The sequence below is a fragment of the Staurois parvus genome, unplaced genomic scaffold (assembly GCF_062004578.1).
Source record: "Staurois parvus isolate SC_StPar_1 unplaced genomic scaffold, SC_StPar_1.0 ptg000562l, whole genome shotgun sequence".
NCBI lineage: Eukaryota > Metazoa > Chordata > Amphibia > Anura > Ranidae > Staurois > Staurois parvus.
Window position 1 is genome coordinate 13,375,329 of NW_028318358.1, and position 20,492 is coordinate 13,395,820.

The 20,492-nt window shown below is 42.7% G+C and overlaps 1 protein-coding gene across 1 annotated transcript in view; it reads right to left on the reverse strand.

Moving 5' to 3' along the window:
• Window positions 1–14,024: 14,024 nt before the first annotated feature.
• LOC149450862 (hydroperoxide isomerase ALOXE3-like) overlaps window positions 14,025–20,492 on the reverse strand; it is a 55,067-nt gene continuing 48,599 nt past the window's right edge. The window contains exons 12-14 of the mRNA XM_089691361.1: window positions 17,859–17,959; window positions 14,578–14,748; window positions 14,025–14,392 (exon numbers count right to left, since the gene is read on the reverse strand). Of these exons, the coding sequence (XP_089547487.1) occupies window positions 14,213–14,392; window positions 14,578–14,748; window positions 17,859–17,959 (452 nt within the window). The 3' untranslated portion in view covers window positions 14,025–14,212. The remainder of the gene's footprint in view (window positions 14,393–14,577; window positions 14,749–17,858; window positions 17,960–20,492) is intronic.

Consider the following 20,492-nt stretch of genomic DNA (forward strand, 5'->3'; position numbering starts at 1 on the left):
TGAAAAAAATAGACCCGTATATGACTTTATTATACAGTCCATATACTGTATATAATTGGACACAGGCACAATTTTCATACTTTTGGCTCTGCATGCCACCAGAATTAAAAGTAAACAATCCAAATTAATTTGAAGTGCAGACTTTCAGCTTTAATTCAAGGGTTTGAACATAAATATCAAGTACAAATTTTAAGAACTACAACCATTTTTATACATAGTTCCTCCATTTTCAGGGGCTCAAATGTAAGTTAATTGGACTAATTAATATAATCATAAATAAAATATTCATTTTTAATATTTTGTTGAGAATCCTTACTGGCAATGACTGCCTGACATCTGGAACCCATGGACATTACCAAAGACTGGGTTTCCTCCTTTCTGATGGTTAGCCAGGCTCTAACTGCAGCTGTCTTCAGTTGTTCTTTGTGGGACTTTCTGCCTTTAGTTTTGCCTTCAGCAAGTGAATTACATGCACAATTGGGTTGAGATCAGGTGACTGACTCAGGCATTGCAGAATATTCCACTTTTTCTTCAAAAACCCCTAGGTTGATTTTCCAGTGTGTTTTGGATCACTATCCATCTGTACTGTGAAGCGCTGTCCAATCAACTTTGCTGCATTTGGCTGAATCTGAGCTGACAGCATATCTCTAATAACTGCTTCTGTCACATCAATGAACATCAATGACCCAGTGCCACTGGAAGCCATGCATGCCTATGCAATCACACTGCCTCCACCATGTTTTACAGATGACGTTGTGTGTTTTGGACCATGAGCTGTTTCAAGCCTTCTCCACACTTTTTTTTTCCCGTCAATCTGGTACAGATTAATCTTAGTTTCATCTGTCCAAAGAATGCTTTTCCAGAACTGGTCTAGCTTTTTAGATGTTTTTGACAAAGTCTAATCTGGCTTTTCTATTCTTTAGGCTTATGAATGGTTTGCACCTTGTGGTGAACCCTCTGTATTTGTTCTTGTGAAGTCTTCTCTTATTTATTTCAGGTACTTGTATAGCGCCGTCAATTTACGCAGCGTTTTACATATATATTATACGTTCACGGCAGCCCTAACCCTCAAGGGGAATACACTTTAAGGTCCCTAACTCACGTTCATATACAAGAGCCAATTTAGACAGGATCCAATTAACCTACCAGCATGTCTTCGGAGTGTGGGAGGAAACCCACGCAAGCTGTGCAGTGGAATAACGTCCTTACAGGATGTCTCCAATTTACAAGCCAACCTCAATGCACTGTTTAATTGTCCAACTATGTAGCAAATGAGGTTTAATGTTGATAAATGTAAGGTCATGCATACATCATACATACTGGGGGGGAGGGGTACAACTGGGGAATGAATGGTGGAGAAGGATTTGGGAGTTCTGGTAGATCGCACATTTACTAATGTCATGCCAAGCTGTGGTTTCTAAAGCGAGCAAAATTCTCTTGTATTAAAAGTATAGACTCCAGAGAAATATATTACCCTTGTACAAATTAGTGAGACCATCTGGAATATGCAGTTCAGTTTTGGGCACCAATTCACAAAAAGAATATTGGGGAACTAGAGAACTTACAGAGAAGGGCAACCAAACTGATGAGGCATGGAGAAGCTCAGCTATTCGGAAAGATTAGAGGAACTGAATTTATTCAGTATTGAGAAGAGATTAAGGGGGATATGATCAACATGTATAAATACATCAGTGGTTCATATGGTGAATAGCTCTCCACCCTGAGGTCATCACAGAGGACAAAAGGGGCACTCTTTACGTCTGGAGGAAAAGAAATTTAATCTCCAAAACACAAAAAGGTTTCTTCACTGTGAGAAGTGTGAAAATGTGGAATAGACTCCCTCAAGAGTTGGTTCTGGCCAGCTCAGTGAATTGCTTTAAAAAAGGCCTGGATTCTTAGATACACAGAATATAACTGGATACTAACATTTATAGGTACAGTTGATCCAGGGAATATCCGATTGCCTCTCAGGGGATCAGGAAGGCATTTTTTCCCCTGAAAAAGCAAAATTGGATCATGCTTTGCTGGGGGTTTTTTTGCCCTCCTCTGGAGGAAATGTGGGTGTAGAATTATAATTTTTTTTATAATGGTTGAACTGGATGGACTTGTTTTTTTCAACCAGATTAACTATGTACTGTAACATCTTTGTGGGAAGTTGTATTCTTACAAGAATTTTTGTAACACTGTTAACCTATTCGTTTTTGATACCAGACTAGCATGCAAAAAAAATAACAGGTGATCATTCGTCCAATATTCTCTTCATGAGTACTAAGCTTAAGTGACAATAGATTGAAAGGAGAAAATTGCCTTGAGAAACAAAAGTTTTGCAGGTTTTTGTATTAAGACTCCATGCAAACTAGGAGCTGAAAAACCTCTGCTTGTACAGTATTTGAAGCACCCTCCTAGGTTGCTGAGTGTTAGGCAAATTCACTTTGACTCCTCTTTAGGCAGAGGAGCAGGGGTTTGTGTTTAGGAGGCTGTGCAGTGCTTCACAGATTGCTGGCCTATTACTTCACCCTGTCTTCTGGAGTGTTCCAGAACACAGTGGGAGGGAGAACAGGGCTAGCAGCTTGAAAATCTATGGGATTTCCACTAAACTGGGGAGACAAGCCATAAGCTCTTAAATACTTTGAACTCTGGACTCTCCAAGCTGCCAGGTTACAGGCATCTGGAAGGAACCCCTGTGCTGGGACTCTGCCACTGCAGCAGAGAGAGGAAGAGGAGAGCCTCAGGAGACCGGACCAGCTTAAAGGTCTCAGCTAGCTCTAAGGTCTAAGCCAGAGAGTCAGAATGAGCCAAAAGTGGAGGAGGCAGTAATAGATCTGGAGTCCAAGAGCTCCAATTTGGGAGAGAGTACTAAACCAGCCATCACTGAAAGGAGAAGAGACAGTGAAGTACAATACCTCATGAGTCTGGACCAAGTATAGCCCAGTGTAGTGTAAGACAGCCAGTGGCACACCATTTCTCAATCAAGGGACCAGAGCAGCCAGGTGTGGTGCAAGACAGCCAGGTGATGTGTCACCACTCCTTTTTAGCAAAGACTGCTTTTTTTGCACTACTACTCCCATAGCTGTGCTATACAACTTGCATCTTATCACAGAGAGCCAGAGACTTAACAAGTCCACTGTTTTTCCTGTACAAGGTTCTACAGTTTGGGGTATCCCATGTACCGCTCCCCATCTAAGTTCATCGTTCCCCAATAAAATACCAAAACCCCTAGACCGATTACCGAGCCAATTGAAAGTGTGCGGAAAATACTGTGTGGGTGCTGTAAGTGGGAAAGTGAGCCCAAAACCAGCAGCTCCTTCGGGGGTAGCAATACATATTAGTCTAACTGGGCTATGAACAGGTACAATGTCTTGAAAACTTATTCATACACCTTGAAATTTTCCACATTTTGTCATGTTACAACCAAACATGTAAAATGTTTATTGGGATTTTATGTGATAAACCAACACAAAGTGGCAAATAATTGTGAAGTGGAAGGAAAATGATAAATAGTTTTCAGATATTGATTTGTAATAAAATTTGAAAAGTGTGGCGTGCATTTGTATTCAGCCCCCTTTACGCTGATACCCCTAACTAAAATCTAGTGAAACCAATTGCTGTCAAAAGTCACCTAATGATTAAATAGAGTCCACCTGTGTGTAACTTAATCTCAGTATAAATACAGCTGTTCTGTGAAGCACTGAGGTTTGTTAGAGGATATTAGTGAACAAACTGCATCATGAAGGTCAAGGAACACACCAGACAGGTCAGGGATAAATTTGTGGAGAAGTTTAAAAGCAGGCTTAGCCTAAAAAAAAAAAAATCCCAAGAAATGCTCAGCCTGTCAGTTTAGGTGGACTGCCAAGGAGAGAAGCAGCCAAGAGGCCCACGGTAACTTTAGACTGGAACTACAGAGATCCACAGGTGGGATAATCTGTTCACAGGACAACTATTAGTCGTGCACGCTTCCATAAAGGCCAGATTTGTAGAGTGGCAAGAAGAAAGCCTTTGTTGAAAGAAGCCTGTAAGAAATCCCATTTGCAGTTTGCGAAAAGTTGGTCAGAGTTGATGGGAAGATGGATGGAGCCAAATACAGGGCAATCTTAGAAGAAAATCTATTAATCTGCAAGACTTGAGACAGACTTGAGACTTCCAGCAGGACAGCAACCCTAAATATACATCCAGAGCTACTATGGAATTTTTTAGAATTCAAATCAAAGCATATTCATGTTAGCATGGGCCAGTCAAAGTCCAGATCTAAATCCAATTGAGAATCTGAGGTTATATTTGAAAATTGCTGTTCACAGACACTCTCCATCCAATCTGACAGAGATTAAGCTATTTTGCAAAGAAGAATGGGCAAAAATGTCACTAAATGTGCAAATCTGGTAGAGACATACCCAAAAGTACTTGCAGCTGTAATTGCAGCCAGAGGTGGTTCTATAAAGTATTGACTCAGGGGGGCTGAATACAAATGCACACCACACTTTTCACATTTGTAAAACATTTTTGAAAACCATTTTCTTCCACTTCACAATTATGTGCCACTTTGTGTTGGTCTAGCACAAACAACCAAAAATGTAAATGTATTTTATTGGGATTTTAACATGACATAATGTAGAAAGTTTCAAGGGGTATGAATACACTAATTAGAGCACTAAAAAGGCAGCCCAGTTTGCCCTACCACCACCCTTATTCTAAACAGAAAATAGCAGCAGTACTGGAAGACTCCTCTTCCCAACAACACATCTTAAAGTAGTAGTAAACTGAAGCTTAAAAAAAACCCCAAAAATCCCCTGCAAGGTAATGTATACTAGTACATTATGAAGGACTTCAAAAAATGAAGCTCTCCAGCAGTAAGCTGTCACCACTGCAGAGGCTTTCATCTTCATCTGGTCTTCTTTCCAAGGTCACGAGCTCTGGCCGTCTGACTGGCCAAACAACGATGGTGGCCAGCATATGCATCCCGGGCCACGGAACAGTGCTCTGAAGGAATGGCACGGGTATGCCGTTCCTCCAGAGTGCATGCCCCGACTCTCAAAAAGAGTGAATATCTCCTAAACAGTGCACATTTAGGAGATTCATTTTACCTACAGGTAAGCTTTATTATAATCTTGTAGGTAAAAGTATAAAGAGTTTACTACCACTTTAACTAAAGCCAAATCCCTGCTGAAAAGGATTAACCAACCTAAACTGATGCTTAACCTCTTGCCGACCGCGCATAGCCGAATGACGGCTTCACCGCGGCCGGCCAGTTCTGGGGGGGCGTCATATGACGTCCTCCCGTGATCGCGCTTCTCACGCGCCCCCGGCGGCGCGCATCGGGTACTGTCAGTGACGGCTGTGTCCCTCGGACACAGGACATTAGGAAGAGGGGGGAGAACAGCCACTTACAGCTGCTGATTACATTTGTGGTCGCTCTTCATTGGACAGAGCGATCACAAATGTAAACACAGCAGGGTCATGGCTGGGTTTTCTCTCTCCTTTCCTCACACCAATACCGAGTGTGAGGAAAGGAGAGAGAATCGGTTCTTACAGCTGTGAGTGTGATCTACACTGCTCTATCTGAGATCTACAGTGCCCTGTCTGTGATCTACAGTGCCCTATCTGTGATCTACACTGCCCTGTCTGTGATCTACAGTGCCCACCTGTGCTTTACAGTGCCCACCTGTGATCTACAGTGCCCATCAGTGCTATACAGTGCCCACCAGTGCTCTAAAGTGCCAATCAGTGCTATACAGTGCCCATCAGTGCTCTACAGTGCCCACCTGTGATCTACAGTGCCCACCTGTGATCAACAGTGCCCATCAGTGCTCTACAGTGCCCACCTGTGATCTACAGTGCCCATCTGTGATCTACAGTGCCCTGTGCTCTACAGTGACCATGTGTGATCTACAGTGCCCATCTTTGCTCATCAGTGCCCATCTGTGATCTACAGTGCCCATCTGTGATCTACAGTGCCCATCTGTACTCATCAGTGCCTGCCAGTGTGTATATCAGTGCCTGTCAGTGCTCCTCGGTGCCCACCAGTGAGTGCCCATCTGTGCATGTCAGTGCCCACCAGTGAGTGCCCATCTGTCCTCATCAGTACCCGCCAGTGAGTGAACATCAGTGCCCATCAGTGCTCCTCGGTGCCTGTCAGTGCCCATTTGTGCTCATCAGTGCCCAACAGTGAATGCCCATCTGTGCTCATCTGTGCCTGCCAGTGTGTATATCAGTGCCCATCAGTGCTCATCTGTGCTCCTCGGTGCCCACCAGTGAGTACTCATCTGTGCCCGTCAGTGCTTATCTGTGCTCATCGGTGCCCATCAGTGCCCATCTGTGCATGTCAGTGCCCACCAGTGAGTGCCCATCTGTGCTCATCAGTACCCACCAGTGAGTGCACATCAGTGCTCATCGGTGCCTGTCAGTGCTCATCAGTGCCCACCAGTGAGTGCCCATCTGTCCTCATCAGTGTCCACCAGTGAGTGCACATCAGTGCCCATCTGCTCATCGGTGCCTGTCAGTACCCATCTGTGCTCATCAGTGCCCACCAGTGAGTGCCCATCAGTGCTCAACTGTGCATATCGGTGCTCATCAGTGCCGATCTGTGCACATCAGTGCCCATCAGCAAGGGCTCATCAGTGCTCATCAGTGCCCATTAGTGAGGGCTCATCAGTGTCCACCAGTGCTGCTTCATCACTGCAGCTTATCAGTGCTCATCAGTGCTGTCTCATCACTGCAACTTATCAGTGCTCATCAGTGTCCACCAGTGCTGCTTCAACACTGCAGCTTATCAGTGTACATCAGTGCCACTTATTCATACACATCAGTACCACCCTATCAGTGGATCCTCATTAGCACCCATCAGAGCACATCAGTGGCAGTTTATCAGTGCAGCCCATTACTGCACATCAGTGCAACCTCATCAGTGTCCATTAGTGCAGCCTCATCAGCACCCATCAGTGCACCCCCAACAGCGCACCCTCATCAGTGCTCAGCAGTGCACCCCTATAATCACCAACAAGTGCAGCCTCATCAGCACCCGTCAGTGCACTCTCATCAGTGGATCCCCATCAGCGCACCCTCGTCAGGACCTAGCAGTGTACCCCCATCAGCACCCACAAGTGCAGCCTCATCAGTGCAGCCTCAACTGTCCCAGTATGTCCAAAAAATTATTTTCTTGCGAGGAGGCGTACCAAATTTTATCCATGACCGACGAGAGCAGCAGGGAGCTCTCAGAGCATGATTCTGATTTGGATTATGAGCGTGGTTCTGATTTGGAGTATGAGCCTGTTTTAAGCAGTGGATCTGTTACAGAATCATCATCGGAGGAGGAGGAAATTGTGCCCATCAAACGAAGGCGTTCTGGTGAGGAGCAGGCTATCACAAGTAGCACGGTGGCATCCACTAGCAGAGCAGTGGCTTCCACAAGAAATGGAGGACGTCAAGAAAGACCAGGTCCTAGTCAGGTGTTACCTCAGCCCCAAAGGGTTAGGACCCATGCCACTCTTCCATATGCCCTTCAAAACCCCCTATGGCTTCCCTCTAACTCTGGAGCAGCTAACATCCCCCCTTTTACTGCCCAGCCAGGAGTCCAGGTAAACACAGAAAATTTTGCCCCTATTGATTTTTTTTATTTAATTTTTACCAATGACTTTCTAAATTTAATTGTGGACCAGTGCAACCTCTATGCCCAACAGTTCATAGCTACAAACCCAGATTCATGTTATGCCCATCCCTATGAATGGAAGCAGTTGACAGTGGAGGAATTTAAAACATTTTTGGGCCTCACATTTAATATGGGACTCACGAAAAAAAATGAATTACACTCCTACTGGTCTACCCACCCAATCTATCACATGCCAGTTTTCTCATCAGTCATGTCCAGAACAAGATATCAAATGATCATGAGGTTCCTGCATTACAATGATAACACCCAGTGCCTTCCCCAAAATGACCCAGAATATGATAAACTATATAAAATTCGGCCACTCCTTAATTTCTTCTCTGATAAATTTGTCCAATTATTTGTCCCAGACAAACACATCTGCGTGGATGAGTCACTTGTCCCCTTCAATGGCAGGCTGAGTTTCAAGCAGTTTATCCCCAGCAAAAGGGCCCGATATGGGATTAAACTTTATAAGTTATGCGACAGAGCCACGGGGTACGTGTACGCCTTCCTCGTGTATGAAGGAAAGGACCGCCAACTGCATCCCCCTGAATGCCCAGATTATATTGGAGCATGTGGAAAAGTTGTTTGGGAGCTTGTGTTTCCACTCTTTGAAAAGGGTTATCATCTCCATGTTGATAACTTTTACACAAGCTTACCCCTTTTCCGCAATCTTCACCGAAGGAGAACACTAGCATGTGGCACCGTGAGATCGAATAGGAATAGGACATCCACATGCTCTCATCAATTCATAATGACAACCACGTGCAAATCACCAGAAGAAATGGCACATTCCAAAAACCAGAATGTGTCCATGATTATAATTTATTCATGGGGGGAGTTGACGTCAATGATCAGATGATCCAGCCCTACCTTGCTGTAAGAAGAACCCGCCATTGGTATAAAAAAGTCTCCATTTATTTTTTTAATTTGGCCGTTTATAACACATATATAATCTACCGGAAATCCACCGAGACACCCATGTCCTTTCTTGGGTATCAGGAAGAAATTGTCACTGCCCTTTTGTACCCTGGAGGCCCACCAGAAAGTGTTCACTCAGATGTAGTGAGTAGACTCCAGGAACAGCATTTTCCTGAAAAAGTCCCTCGCAGAGAAGGTCAAAGATGTCAAAAAAAATGTCGGGTGTGCACCAGAAGAGGAGTTAGACGAGACACCAGCATTTATTGTCCTCAGTGTCCTTCCCAACCAGGCCTCTGCATAGGTTACTGTTTCCGCCGTTACCATACTTCTGTAAAATATTAGTGAAGTATGGTAAACGTAATTATGAATTTCCTGCCATTCACTCCTCATGCCTCTGCCTGCTCCTGAAATGACCCTATCTTGTTATTTGACAACGCCACTGCCTGCTGCCTAAACTGACCATACCTCTGCCTGTTCTGGAACTGACCCTGGCCTGTTATTCGACCACGCCTCTGCCTGCCGCCTAAACTGACCATATCTCTGCCTGCTCTGGAAATGACCCTGGCCTGTTTATTGACGATGCCTCTGCTTTCCATCAGAACTGACCTCGGCTTGTTAATTGACCACGTTTTTTGCCCGCCGCTTGGACTGATCTTCTGCCCTGCTTTTGTAGTATTATGATTCAAAATAATACAGGGGTCTCACATATGTGAGGGGCTTCAGAATAGTTTTTTGGAGTGGAGAAAACTAAGTTTTTGGTTTTCTCTGGGTTTTATAATTCCCGAAAAAGGGTCTGTTAGTCCGGAGGCTTCGAAGAGATGGGTGGGACGAAGCCTCTACCCCTGTCTTAGCTGACGGGGCCCTAAACCTGATATTTCTGCCTGCTGCCAACATGCCGCTGCCTGACACATGAACTGACCACGCCTCTGCCTGCTACCTGTACCATGGACCATGTTCCTGCCTACTACTGGGACTGATATTTTGGCTATGCTGTGTCTCTGCCTTGACAATCCTTTGGCTGCTGACCACATCTCTGCCTGCTGCCTGGACCAATGGTTTGGCTGCGCTGATGATATATCTGCCTGCTTCCTGTACTGACAATGGACAATAATCCTGTCTGCTGCCTGGACAATTGCTTTTGATGTAGCTGACCACATCCCTGCCTGCTGCCTGGATCAATGCTCTCCTCTGTGGACAACTGCACTACTAAAACCACAGGTAATCTTTTGCTTACCATTTTCTCAAATGTATTTTGGGGTGTAATTCTTGGTATGTACATGCTATATGTTAGAAATATAAAGGGCCTTCAAAAATGATAGGTTGTCTGGAAATTAGATGTGTAATTTATGTCCCTAGAACACCTACCTTGATGTTGGGCCTCTGTATGTGGCCAGGCTGTTATAAAGTGTCACATGTGGTATTGCCATACTCAGGAGGAATAGCAGAATGTATTTTGGGGTATATTTTGTGGTATTTACATGCTATGTGTTAGAAATATCTTATAAATGAACAACGTTGTGTAAAAAAAAAAGTTTTCCTTTTCTTTTTACATATTGCGAAAACTTGTGGAAAAAAAAATGACACGTTCAAAAGACTGTATTATAACCTTTTTGAAAAATATATAAACAAATCCTAATAAATAAATATAAATAAATCCAAACACTTAAATATAATAATAAAATTCAAAATAAAAAAATAAAAAAATAATAAAAAAGTCCAATGCAAAGTGTCCCAAAATGTCCCAATATAACCAAAAATAGTGTCAAACAGAAATGGTGTCCAAAAATTGTCCAAATATCCAAATTTAATTCATCCAGTCAGAAGAAATTCCCTTCCATCCCGTAATACCTCGAAAAAAAACAAATTCAAAAATCTAGTGCATTACCTTAATACATAATATATTCTCTCCATGCAAACACAAAAACACAAAAATGTGCAACCACTATATATGTGTATCTCTTCCGTGCACATGTGAATAAACTGTGACCACTCAGTGAAAACTGCAACACTGTGTTCCACCAGCACCAATAGTATTAGATACTATTACCCTCTGTATCCATATACCAGCATCCAAATGAGATCTTCCAAATGCTCCAATGAAAATATTCCAAGGTCCTCAAAAGACAAGAAGGGTCTCAAGGCTCATATTCAGGGTATAATAAAAAGATTTAATAAGAACTTACATTAAAATTTCATTATTTAGGCTTCCAACATGCTTCCTATGTGAGTCCTATCAAACAAATGCGATTTGCCATGTGTTGACAACCCACAAAATGGCCGCGGCGACACTTCCGGTCTGCGTGCGTGCGTCACTACGTCACACCCTTAACGCGTTTCGTCACTTCCGGACTTCGTCTGATCCCTTCAGACGAAGTCCGGAAGTGACAAAACGCGTTAAGGGTGTGACGTAGTGACGCACGCACGCAGACCGGAAGTGTCGCCGCGGCCATTTTGTGGGTTGTCAACACATGGCAAATCGCATTTGTTTGATAGGACTCACATAGGAAGCATGTTGGAAGCCTAAATAATGAAATTTTAATGTAAGTTCTTATTAAATCTTTTTATTATACCCTGAATATGAGCCTTGAGACCCTTCTTGTCTTTTGAGGACCTTGGAATATTTTCATTGGAGCATTTGGAAGATCTCATTTGGATGCTGGTATATGGATACAGAGGGTAATAGTATCTAATACTATTGGTGCTGGTGGAACACAGTGTTGCAGTTTTCACTGAGTGGTCACAGTTTATTCACATGTGCACGGAAGAGATACACATATATAGTGGTTGCACATTTTTGTGTTTGTGTTTGCATGGAGAGAATATATTATGTATTAAGGTAATGCACTAGATTTTTGAATTTGTTTTTTTTCGAGGTATTACGGGATGGAAGGGAATTTCTTCTGATTGGATGAATTAAATTTGGATATTTGGACAATTTTTGGACACCATTTCTGTTTGACACTATTTTTGGTTATATTGGGACATTTTGGGACACTTTGCATTGGACTTTATTATTTTTTTATTTTGAATTTTTTTTTATTTTGAATTTTATTATTATATTTAAGTGTTTGGATTTATTTATATTTATTTATTAGGATTTGTTTATATATTTTTCAAAAAGGTTATAATACTGTGTTGCTTTCTGGGGAGAAAGCGTGACTTTTTGAGGGTTTTTGGGGTAGGTGATATACACATATTTAAAATATTACGTTCAAAAGACTCATTATGCCTCATAGAATATATGTTGGGGTGTTTACTTCTGAAAATGGGGTCATTTTGTGGGTAATTCCATTGTCCTGGTGCGTCAGGGCCTTCAAAGTTGTAATAGGTAGTCAAGATATTAGATGTGTAATTTATGTCCCTAGAACACCTGATGGTGCTCCTTGCATGTTGGGCCTCTCTATGTGGTCAGGCTGTAGAAAAGTCTTACACATGTGGTATTACCATACTCAGGAGTAGCAGAATGTATTTTGGGGTGTATTTTGTGGTATTTACATGTTATGTGTTAGAAATATCTTATAAACCGACAACTTTGTGTAAAAAATAGTTTTAATTTTTTTTCCACATTTTCTGAAAACTTGTGGAAAAAAAACGACATGTTCAAAAGACTCATTATGCCTCCTAAAAAATACGTTGGAGTGTTTGCTTTCCAAAACTGGGTCATTTTGTGGGTGCTTCCTTTGTCCTGGTCCTCCAAAACCATCAAAAGTGTTTTAGGTTGTCAAGAAATTAGATGTGTAATTTTTGCCCTTAGAACGCCTAAAGGTGCTACTTGGATGTTGGGCCTCTGTATATGGCCAGGCTGTAGAAAAGTCTCACACATTTGCTATTGCCATACTCAGGAGAGGTAGCAGAATGTATTTTGAGGTTTTTTTTTGGTATTTACGTGCTGTGTGTTAGAAATATTTTATAAATGGACAACTTTCTGTAAAAAAAAAAAAAATATGTTTTCATTTTCTTCCCGCATATTCTGAAAACTTTGGGAAATAATTGACATGTTCAAACAACTCATTATGCCACACAGAATATACATTGGGGTGTTTTACCCACAAAATGACCACATTTTGAGAAGCATTCATTTGTCCTGGTGCTTCAAGGCCTTCAAAAGTGTAAGAGGTAGTCAAGATACTAGATGTGTAAATTATGTCCCTAGAACACCTATTGGTGCTCCTTGCATGTTGGGACTCTCTATGAGGTCAGGCTGCGGAAAAGTCTCACATATTTGGTATCGTTCTATTCAGGAGGAGTAGTAGAATGTATTTTGAGGTGTATTTTGTGGTATTTACATGTTATGTGTTAGAAATCTTATAAATGGATAACTTTGTGGAAAAAAAATAAGTTTTCATTTTCTTCCCGCATATTCCAAAAACGTTTGGAAATAAACATGTTCAAAAGACTAATTATGGCTCACGGAAGTTAGGTTGGGGTGTTTGCTTCTCAAAATGGAGTCATTTTGCGGGTAATTCAATTGTCCTGGTGCTTTAAGGTCTTCAAAAGTGTAATACGTAGTCAAGATGTTAGATGTGTAATTGATGTCCCTAGATCACGTGTTGATGCTCCTTGCATGTTGGGCCTCTCTATGTGGTCAGGATGTTCAAAGGTCTAACACATTTGGTATCATTATATTCAGGAGAAGCAGCAGAAAATATTTTTGGGTGTAGTTGCAAGTATGCCTGTGCTGTGTGAAAAACAACTTGTTAATGCCAATTTTTTTGGGAAAAAAAAAAATATATAAATTTAATTTTCCAAAGAAAATTTGGAAAAAACTACAGCTTCAAAAAAAAAAAAAAAAAAACTCACCATGCCTCTTACTGAATACTTTGGAATGTCTACTTTCCAAAAAGGGGTCATTTATGGGGTATTTGTACTGTTCTGGCTTGTTAGGGCCTCAAGAAATGAGATAGGGCATCGGTACATCAGATGTGACCAATTTTCAATGATTGGTACCATAGCTTGTAGACTTTCTAGCTTTCACACAGACCAAATATGCACTGATTTGTGTTATTTTTACCAAACAAATGTAGTAGTATAAATTTTGGTGAAGATATAAAATTTTTCAAATAAGTAATTTTTCTTCATATAAGAAAAACACATTTTTTTCTCAAAATTTTCGGTCTTTCATTTATAGTGCAAAATATAAAAAACCCAGTGGTGAGTAAATACCACCAAAATAATGCTCTATTTGTGTGAAAAAAAAGGACGAAAATTTTATATGGGTACAGTGTTGCATGACTGAGTAATTGTCATTCAAAATGTGAGAGCGCTGAAAGCTGAAAATTGGCCTGGTAAGGAAGGGGGTATAAGTGCCCGGTAGGCAAGTGGTTAAGCTCCTTTTTTATGAAAGCAGTACTTGAGTGAACCCAAAACATGATTTTCTTTGGAAAAGTAAAGCATCTAATCCTTTTTTGTATTCATCTTGGCAGGATTTTTAATATAGCTTTATATTGATTGATTAATGGACCATTTTAACAAAACAGCAAAGAGATGGTAAATATATTTACATAAAGATATTCCCTGAGAAAGCCTTTATTTCTGTAAAGATTTTGTTCACATTCTCTTAATTTGCTATGATACCGTAACACATGGACAGTAAAGATACAAAGCACTGAAAAAACTGAAGAGCAAAATCAGCCAGTATATCCATCATTACTATTAAATGGAGACACTGTTTTCTATCTCACTTGGATCCAGATAGATATAGGGAAGATGCATAGTCTTGTTTCTCTCCTGGATGCATTTGGAGATCTCAGACAGTTGATACTGGAACTTCTTAATGAACTCTTGTGGGGTCTTCTCTGTAAAACGTTCATCAGGGTAATATCCTAGACGCCTCTGTAAAAAAAGGAGACCTTGCTATGATGTTCTTTTAATTCATCTGTTCAGTATTAAATAATGACCACATGCTGTAGCAGACCCTGGAAATGCATTTGATTGTCAGGTTCTATTTGACATAGTTCTACAGTTTTTAGGCCCAGGGCATATTTGTGTATTACTTCCCACTACTTCCAGGCACTCACCTTATCCATGGGCTCATTGCTGAGAACCCACACAGAATTTATGCCACCGGTTGTACTGCTTACATCCGGCAATGCCTCCAAAATAGTCTCCATTGTAGTGACACCTTTGGTGATGGGTGGGGGGCTTTTCATGGTGGTGGGGCCATTAGGCATCCAGGAATAGAAGTCAAACTGCAGAGGAGGCAAACACAAATAAAAAAAACATAGGTTAGGATTCCACAACCTGTACACTAAACATGGGAGTTGCCATTGTTTATGAATGTTGCCTGACCCTTTGGCTTCAATACTTTTTGATCAATTCACCAATAACAATTATAAGAAGGATAGTGAGGAGTCCCTATCTGCACACGTTCTAAGAAAGTGACTGAGGCTCCATGCACACTAGGAGCTTAAAAACATTGGATAAAAAGCACTCAATTGCAGCATTTTTTGCCGGCGTGTTTCAGTTTTTGTGCCAGTGTTTGTGAATAGCGGGTTAAGGAGCGGGTGGCTGCCTTATCCTTAACCGATGACTCACCAGCTGTCAGCGGTATTCCCCACTTACAACTGAATGTCAACAAAAGAATGCCAGCATTAAAAAAAAAATTAAGAACTGCACGTGGGGTCCCCCCCCCATTTCATAGTAAGCCCTTTGGGTCTGGAACAGATTTTAAGGGTAAGGGGAACCCCATGCCAAAAAAGGTTTTAAAAAGGATGTGCGGTCCCCTGGGTTGTCGGGAAGAGGGTGTGTAATCACGCTGACGAGCCATCAGTTATTAAGGACGCAGAGTCTTGAAGGGTTGGATTTACTCAAGGCAAATAAACTATCACTTTGCACGTGCAGTTGCACTCAGTCTCCCCAGAGCTTAGTGAATGTGGTGAAGCGCTGCTGGTTTCCATCATCCAATTATGTGCAAGCAAAATGCTGTGAGGTTTGGGTTTTTTTCCCCATGTACCAGATTGGGTATTCTTAACCACTTACCTACCAGGCACTTATACCCCCTTCGGTCCGAAGCCAATTTTCACCTCTCAGTGCTGTAGCACTTTTAATGACAATTGCACAGTCATGCAATGCTATACCCATATTAAATTTTTATAATTCACACAAATAGAGCTCTCTTTTGGTGGTATTTACTCACCGCCGGGTGTTTTTTTTTTTTCTTCAAAATTTAAATAAATCTAATAGTCTGTTTCTATTATAAAATTTTGCAAACAGGTAATTTTTCTCCTTCACTGATGTGTGTTGATGAGGCTGCACTGATAGGCAGCACTTGTGGGCAGCACTGATGATCAGTGCCCTGATGATCAGTGCCCTGATGATCAGTGCCCTGATGATCAGTGCCCTGATGATCAGTGCCCTGATGATCAGTGCCCTGATGATCAGTGCCCTGATGATCAGTGCCCTGATGATCAGTGCCCTGATGATCAGTGCCGATCCATCCTCTAACAATTGCTGGTTCTCGGAAGTACTTTAAATGCAGTTGCCAGGTTTCTGCTGCACTTTGCTCACACTGTCACAGCATGAGTAAAGGTGATCTGCAGTGTCATTGGACACGGCTGATCACGTGGTAAAAGGCTGCTGTGATTGGCCTTTTACCACATCACGTGATCAGCTGTGTCTGTAGGACACAACGTTCACGGAGATTGCTGGGTGCGTGCCCCCGTGAGGGCACGTTCTGGGAGGACGTCATGACATCCTCCCAGAACTAGCTGGTCACGGTGAAGCCGTCATTTGGCTATATGCGGTCGGCAAGTGGTTAACAAAGTAAAGCTTCACCACATTCACTAAGCTCTGGGGAAAATGGATGCAAGTGCACTATTTGCCCCTAGTAAATGTGTTGAAACAAAGTGACAGCCAGGCAACTAACATTTCCAGAATTATTATTTTTTGGGTAAATGTTTTGGGTCAATGTCCCAAAGCAAATATGCATAAAGTGTCTGTGAAGGCTCTCCTTTACCCAGGTCATGGTATAGCTAGTAGCTGTTAGTCACATTCAACTGTAGCTTATCCAAGGAACGTTTTCCTCAAACTCATTAGAACTTAACTGGAACATACCCTAGAATTTATATCCATAATGCATTCCTTGTATTTGAGTTCTAACTCAGTCCAGTGCTGTACCTGTCAGCAGCAGTTCTGTCCTCTCTCCCTATTCTCACAGGCTTTGCGGAGGAAGCAGGAGGCCACTGTCAAATCCTATGTAGGGGGTGGGGCTATGTTGTCTATGGACGCAGGCAGTGCAGATCTGTATCGAGCCCACACAAGTGCATCCCCAGCAAGCGGCTTGCTATGGGGGCACTTCAAAGGGAGGAGGTAGGAGTGCTGGCAGGGGACACGAGAAGAGTACGTTTGAGGTAGACATGTGCACGCTGGAAAATTTGTTTCATTTACATTCATTAAGTGAAGATTTGTTTTTTGGGATTTGTTTGATTTTTTTTGGTTTTTGGATATTTTTTTTCTTCAACTTGATTCAAAATTTTGCAGGTTTTCTGAGTTTTCGCAATTTTGTTCAAAAAGAAAAAAAAAAAAAAAAAGCGTGGGGTCCTCTCCAAAATCCCAAGACCCTTATCCAAGGATGCAGCCGAGCAGGCCAGGAAAGGAAGGGGATAAGTGAGTGCCTCCCTCTGAACCAGGCCACATGCCCTCAAAATGGAAGAGTTCTTTGGGGGAGATGGTCTACCCCCCCCCCTCTCCAGGCACCTTGTTTCCATGTTGAGGATAAGGGCCTCTTCCCCACAGCCCTGGTGGTTGTTGGGATGCGGGGGGGGGGGGGGGGGGGGGAGTGACTCAGAATCAGGATGCTCCCTTTAACAAGTTGGCCCCCAGATCCCAGTCCCCCCCCCCCATATTTGAATGAGTATGAGGTACATATTAACCCTACTCTTTCATCAAAGAAAGTGTGAAAAGTATATAAAAACATTTGACAAGTCCTTTATTAAAAAACACACAGTGGGACCCTTTCACATGTTCCGCAGTGGCCCCCATCCTGCATAGAGGTCAACTTTCCCAAAAAGTTTTCAGGGACCCCTTTTTGTTTGCCAAGTGTCCTGTCAGCCATTGTAGGCAGAGAATGCATCTTAACTGGGGGTGGGGCATTTAAAATGGGTGTGGTTCTGTAACAGCCATATAACGTCATACCCCTTTGCATATCTTTACCCCCCCCCCCCCCCCGCAGATTGCCTCAGAACCCCTCAGCATGCTGCCTCCAAATGCTTGTAACTTGCTAAACTTATTGTGTAGGCAAATTAATTACCAACCCAGAATCACCGGTACATAAGGAGAGTACCAGTACTATTATACTCACCTGACCAGTATTGACAGCTGCATGCTGAGCAGAACATCTGAAGATCACCATTGTCAGGTATTTGATAACAGAATCTTTGGTTGCCAAGAAAGATGGGACTTCTGTCATAAAAGAGAACCAAGTTTTAGTAGAAAGGGATTTCCTTTGCCAATTTAACATGTATATAAAATGTGCCATAGACGTCTGAGAACAATTACATGTGCATGCATGATCTGACAAGCTTTCAATAGTTTGCAGGCATAGGATTTGCCTCTAAATGGAAATGCTGTAGAAACAGTTGTTCCTGTTTAGGCAATGGCACAAGGAATAGTGAACGCCAACATCTCAGGGGAAATAATAGCATTTATAATAAAGGTTTTCTAACTTGATTTGGTTAACCCTCCCAGAACAGTCACAAAGGAATGTCTGAATGGGTTATGCAGCAGTCTGTGGGGCATCTTCAATTTCAGTAGACTGGTCAATACTGTCTATAGCAGACTCTCAATCAGGGTACCTCTGAGGTTGCCAGGGGTTCCTTGAACAATGAGCAATTTCTGCTTCTCAGATAAGCAACCACTGACAATGATTGTAAGAGGGGAATCTTTCCAATGAACACCAATGTGAGGATTATTCTTCCCATGACCATCACACTAATATACAGTACCATGAACTGTAGATATAATTATTGGCAGGGGTTCCTCTGTGCTAAAAAGGTTGAGAGACTGGTATATTGGAACCGTAATTCAGGAAGTCAGTCAGGCACACACTTTAAAGTGACTGTAGAGGTAATTTGTTTTAAAATAAACATGTTATACTTACCTGTTCTGTGCAATAGTTTTGCATGGAGCAGCCCTGATCCTCCTTTTCTTGGGTCCCCTGCTGGTGCTACTGGACACCCCCCCCCCCCCCCCGTTGAATGCCCCCCAGCAAGCCAGTTGCTATGGGGGCACTCATGCATGCTTGCTCACAAGCCCCACTCTGTGTCCATAAGAGAGCGTAGGTCAGCCCTGCTCCCTCACTAGCTGTGATTGGGAACAGAGGGAGCCAATGGCTCCTGCTGCTGTGTCTGAGCCAATGAGGAGAGACCTGGGAGAGCCACTGCTCGTGCCCATCGGTTGGATTGAGATCGGGCTCAGGTGAGCATTAGGGGGGCTGGGGGAGAGCTGCATACTGAAGAATGCATGAAGGTAAAAACCTGCAGCCTTTACAACCACTTTATTGCAATGTATACTTCCTTCCCTTTTGATTGGCCTTCTCTCCTTGCTTCCATGGGTAAATGAAGATTGGGGCAGAGAAGGTAGCTCACATGATCCCAACAACTGAACATATTGATTGTCGCTTTTTGCTCCCAAGAGCAGTATGCAGTGGCAGGAGAGGCAAGGAGACATTTAGATGACAATTTAGCGTGTGCACTGGCAAAATGTGAATAGTCAAGCTGCCCATAGATGGATCAAAATTCAGTCGGTCCCTACTGAACCAGCCAAATTTCACTCCATCTATGGCACACTTAACAGCAGTTGATGTAATGATCAACTTCTGTCAGAGGAATGCTGGAAATTTTTAATTTGATCAGTGCTGTTCAGTGTATTCTGACAAGGGAGAAGTCTACGCGGTCAGATTACAATAGCACAGAGTGGAGGATGCCGACATCCACCTTACTTCTGTGGAAGGGGGAATCCATTCTTTTTTCCCCCGTAGAACAGCCTGCTGGCTGATCAAAACATGACCCATCTATGAGTAGCTTTAGAACCTCTGCCAAGGTTTTATTGCTGTGTCCCCGCTAAAAAGATTCTCCCTTTTTGTTTGTCCTGGTGATCATTGTTACTGAGACAGAAAGTGAGAGTATATCCAAAATTGTCACAAGAACAAGAGGTGAGGGTAAGTCTTTCAGTGACCACAACTGTATGAAGGGGGTGCTCTTCTCTTTAGGGACAGAAAGAAGGGAAATCTCAGATGGATACAGAGGCCAAAAAAAAAAAAACAAACACTTGTCAGGGTGTTTTAATCCTTGCTTAATCCAAAACAAAAAAAATGTTTTGGCACTACTCACCCCAGTTATCCTCTTGATCTGTAGGAAGAAACTGGAACACATTGAGAACTCACAGGAACGACAGACCACTTGCTTTGTGTTTATGTAGCACAACCCTCTTTGGGATTGCTGATGAATTTGGGTCGCCCTATAGTTTGGCACAGCCAGTCATTCAGCATTTTCCACACAAGCTTCATCCAGAGACAGAAATCAGTCCTTGAGCATTTATTTTGTTATTTTACTGATGGGATTGGAACTTGGCTAGGGTAAGGGGGGTATAGGATGCCCAAGGGAACCCATATCTGAGGACAACTTCCTGAACTATGCACAAACTTCTCGCCTCTGATGCAGCCTCTGTTGTGCTAGCCAGCAGCACCTAGTTTTACCACCCCAGACCCTAGATGAACTCCTCTTCACCCAGCAATCTGGAGACTCTTCCTGAGCAGGGGACCTGGCTCCTGTTCCTTTAAATGAGGTACAGTCACTAGTAGGGGCTAATCTGGTTTCCCACCATGGTGCTGGTGGGAAATCCTCCTCTCCAGCTCCAGGCAGGTCCCATTTCACTAGGCTTCCTGGCAGCCTTCCTCCTTCAGCCTCACCCCTCTCCCTCCACCTGACTCCTGCTA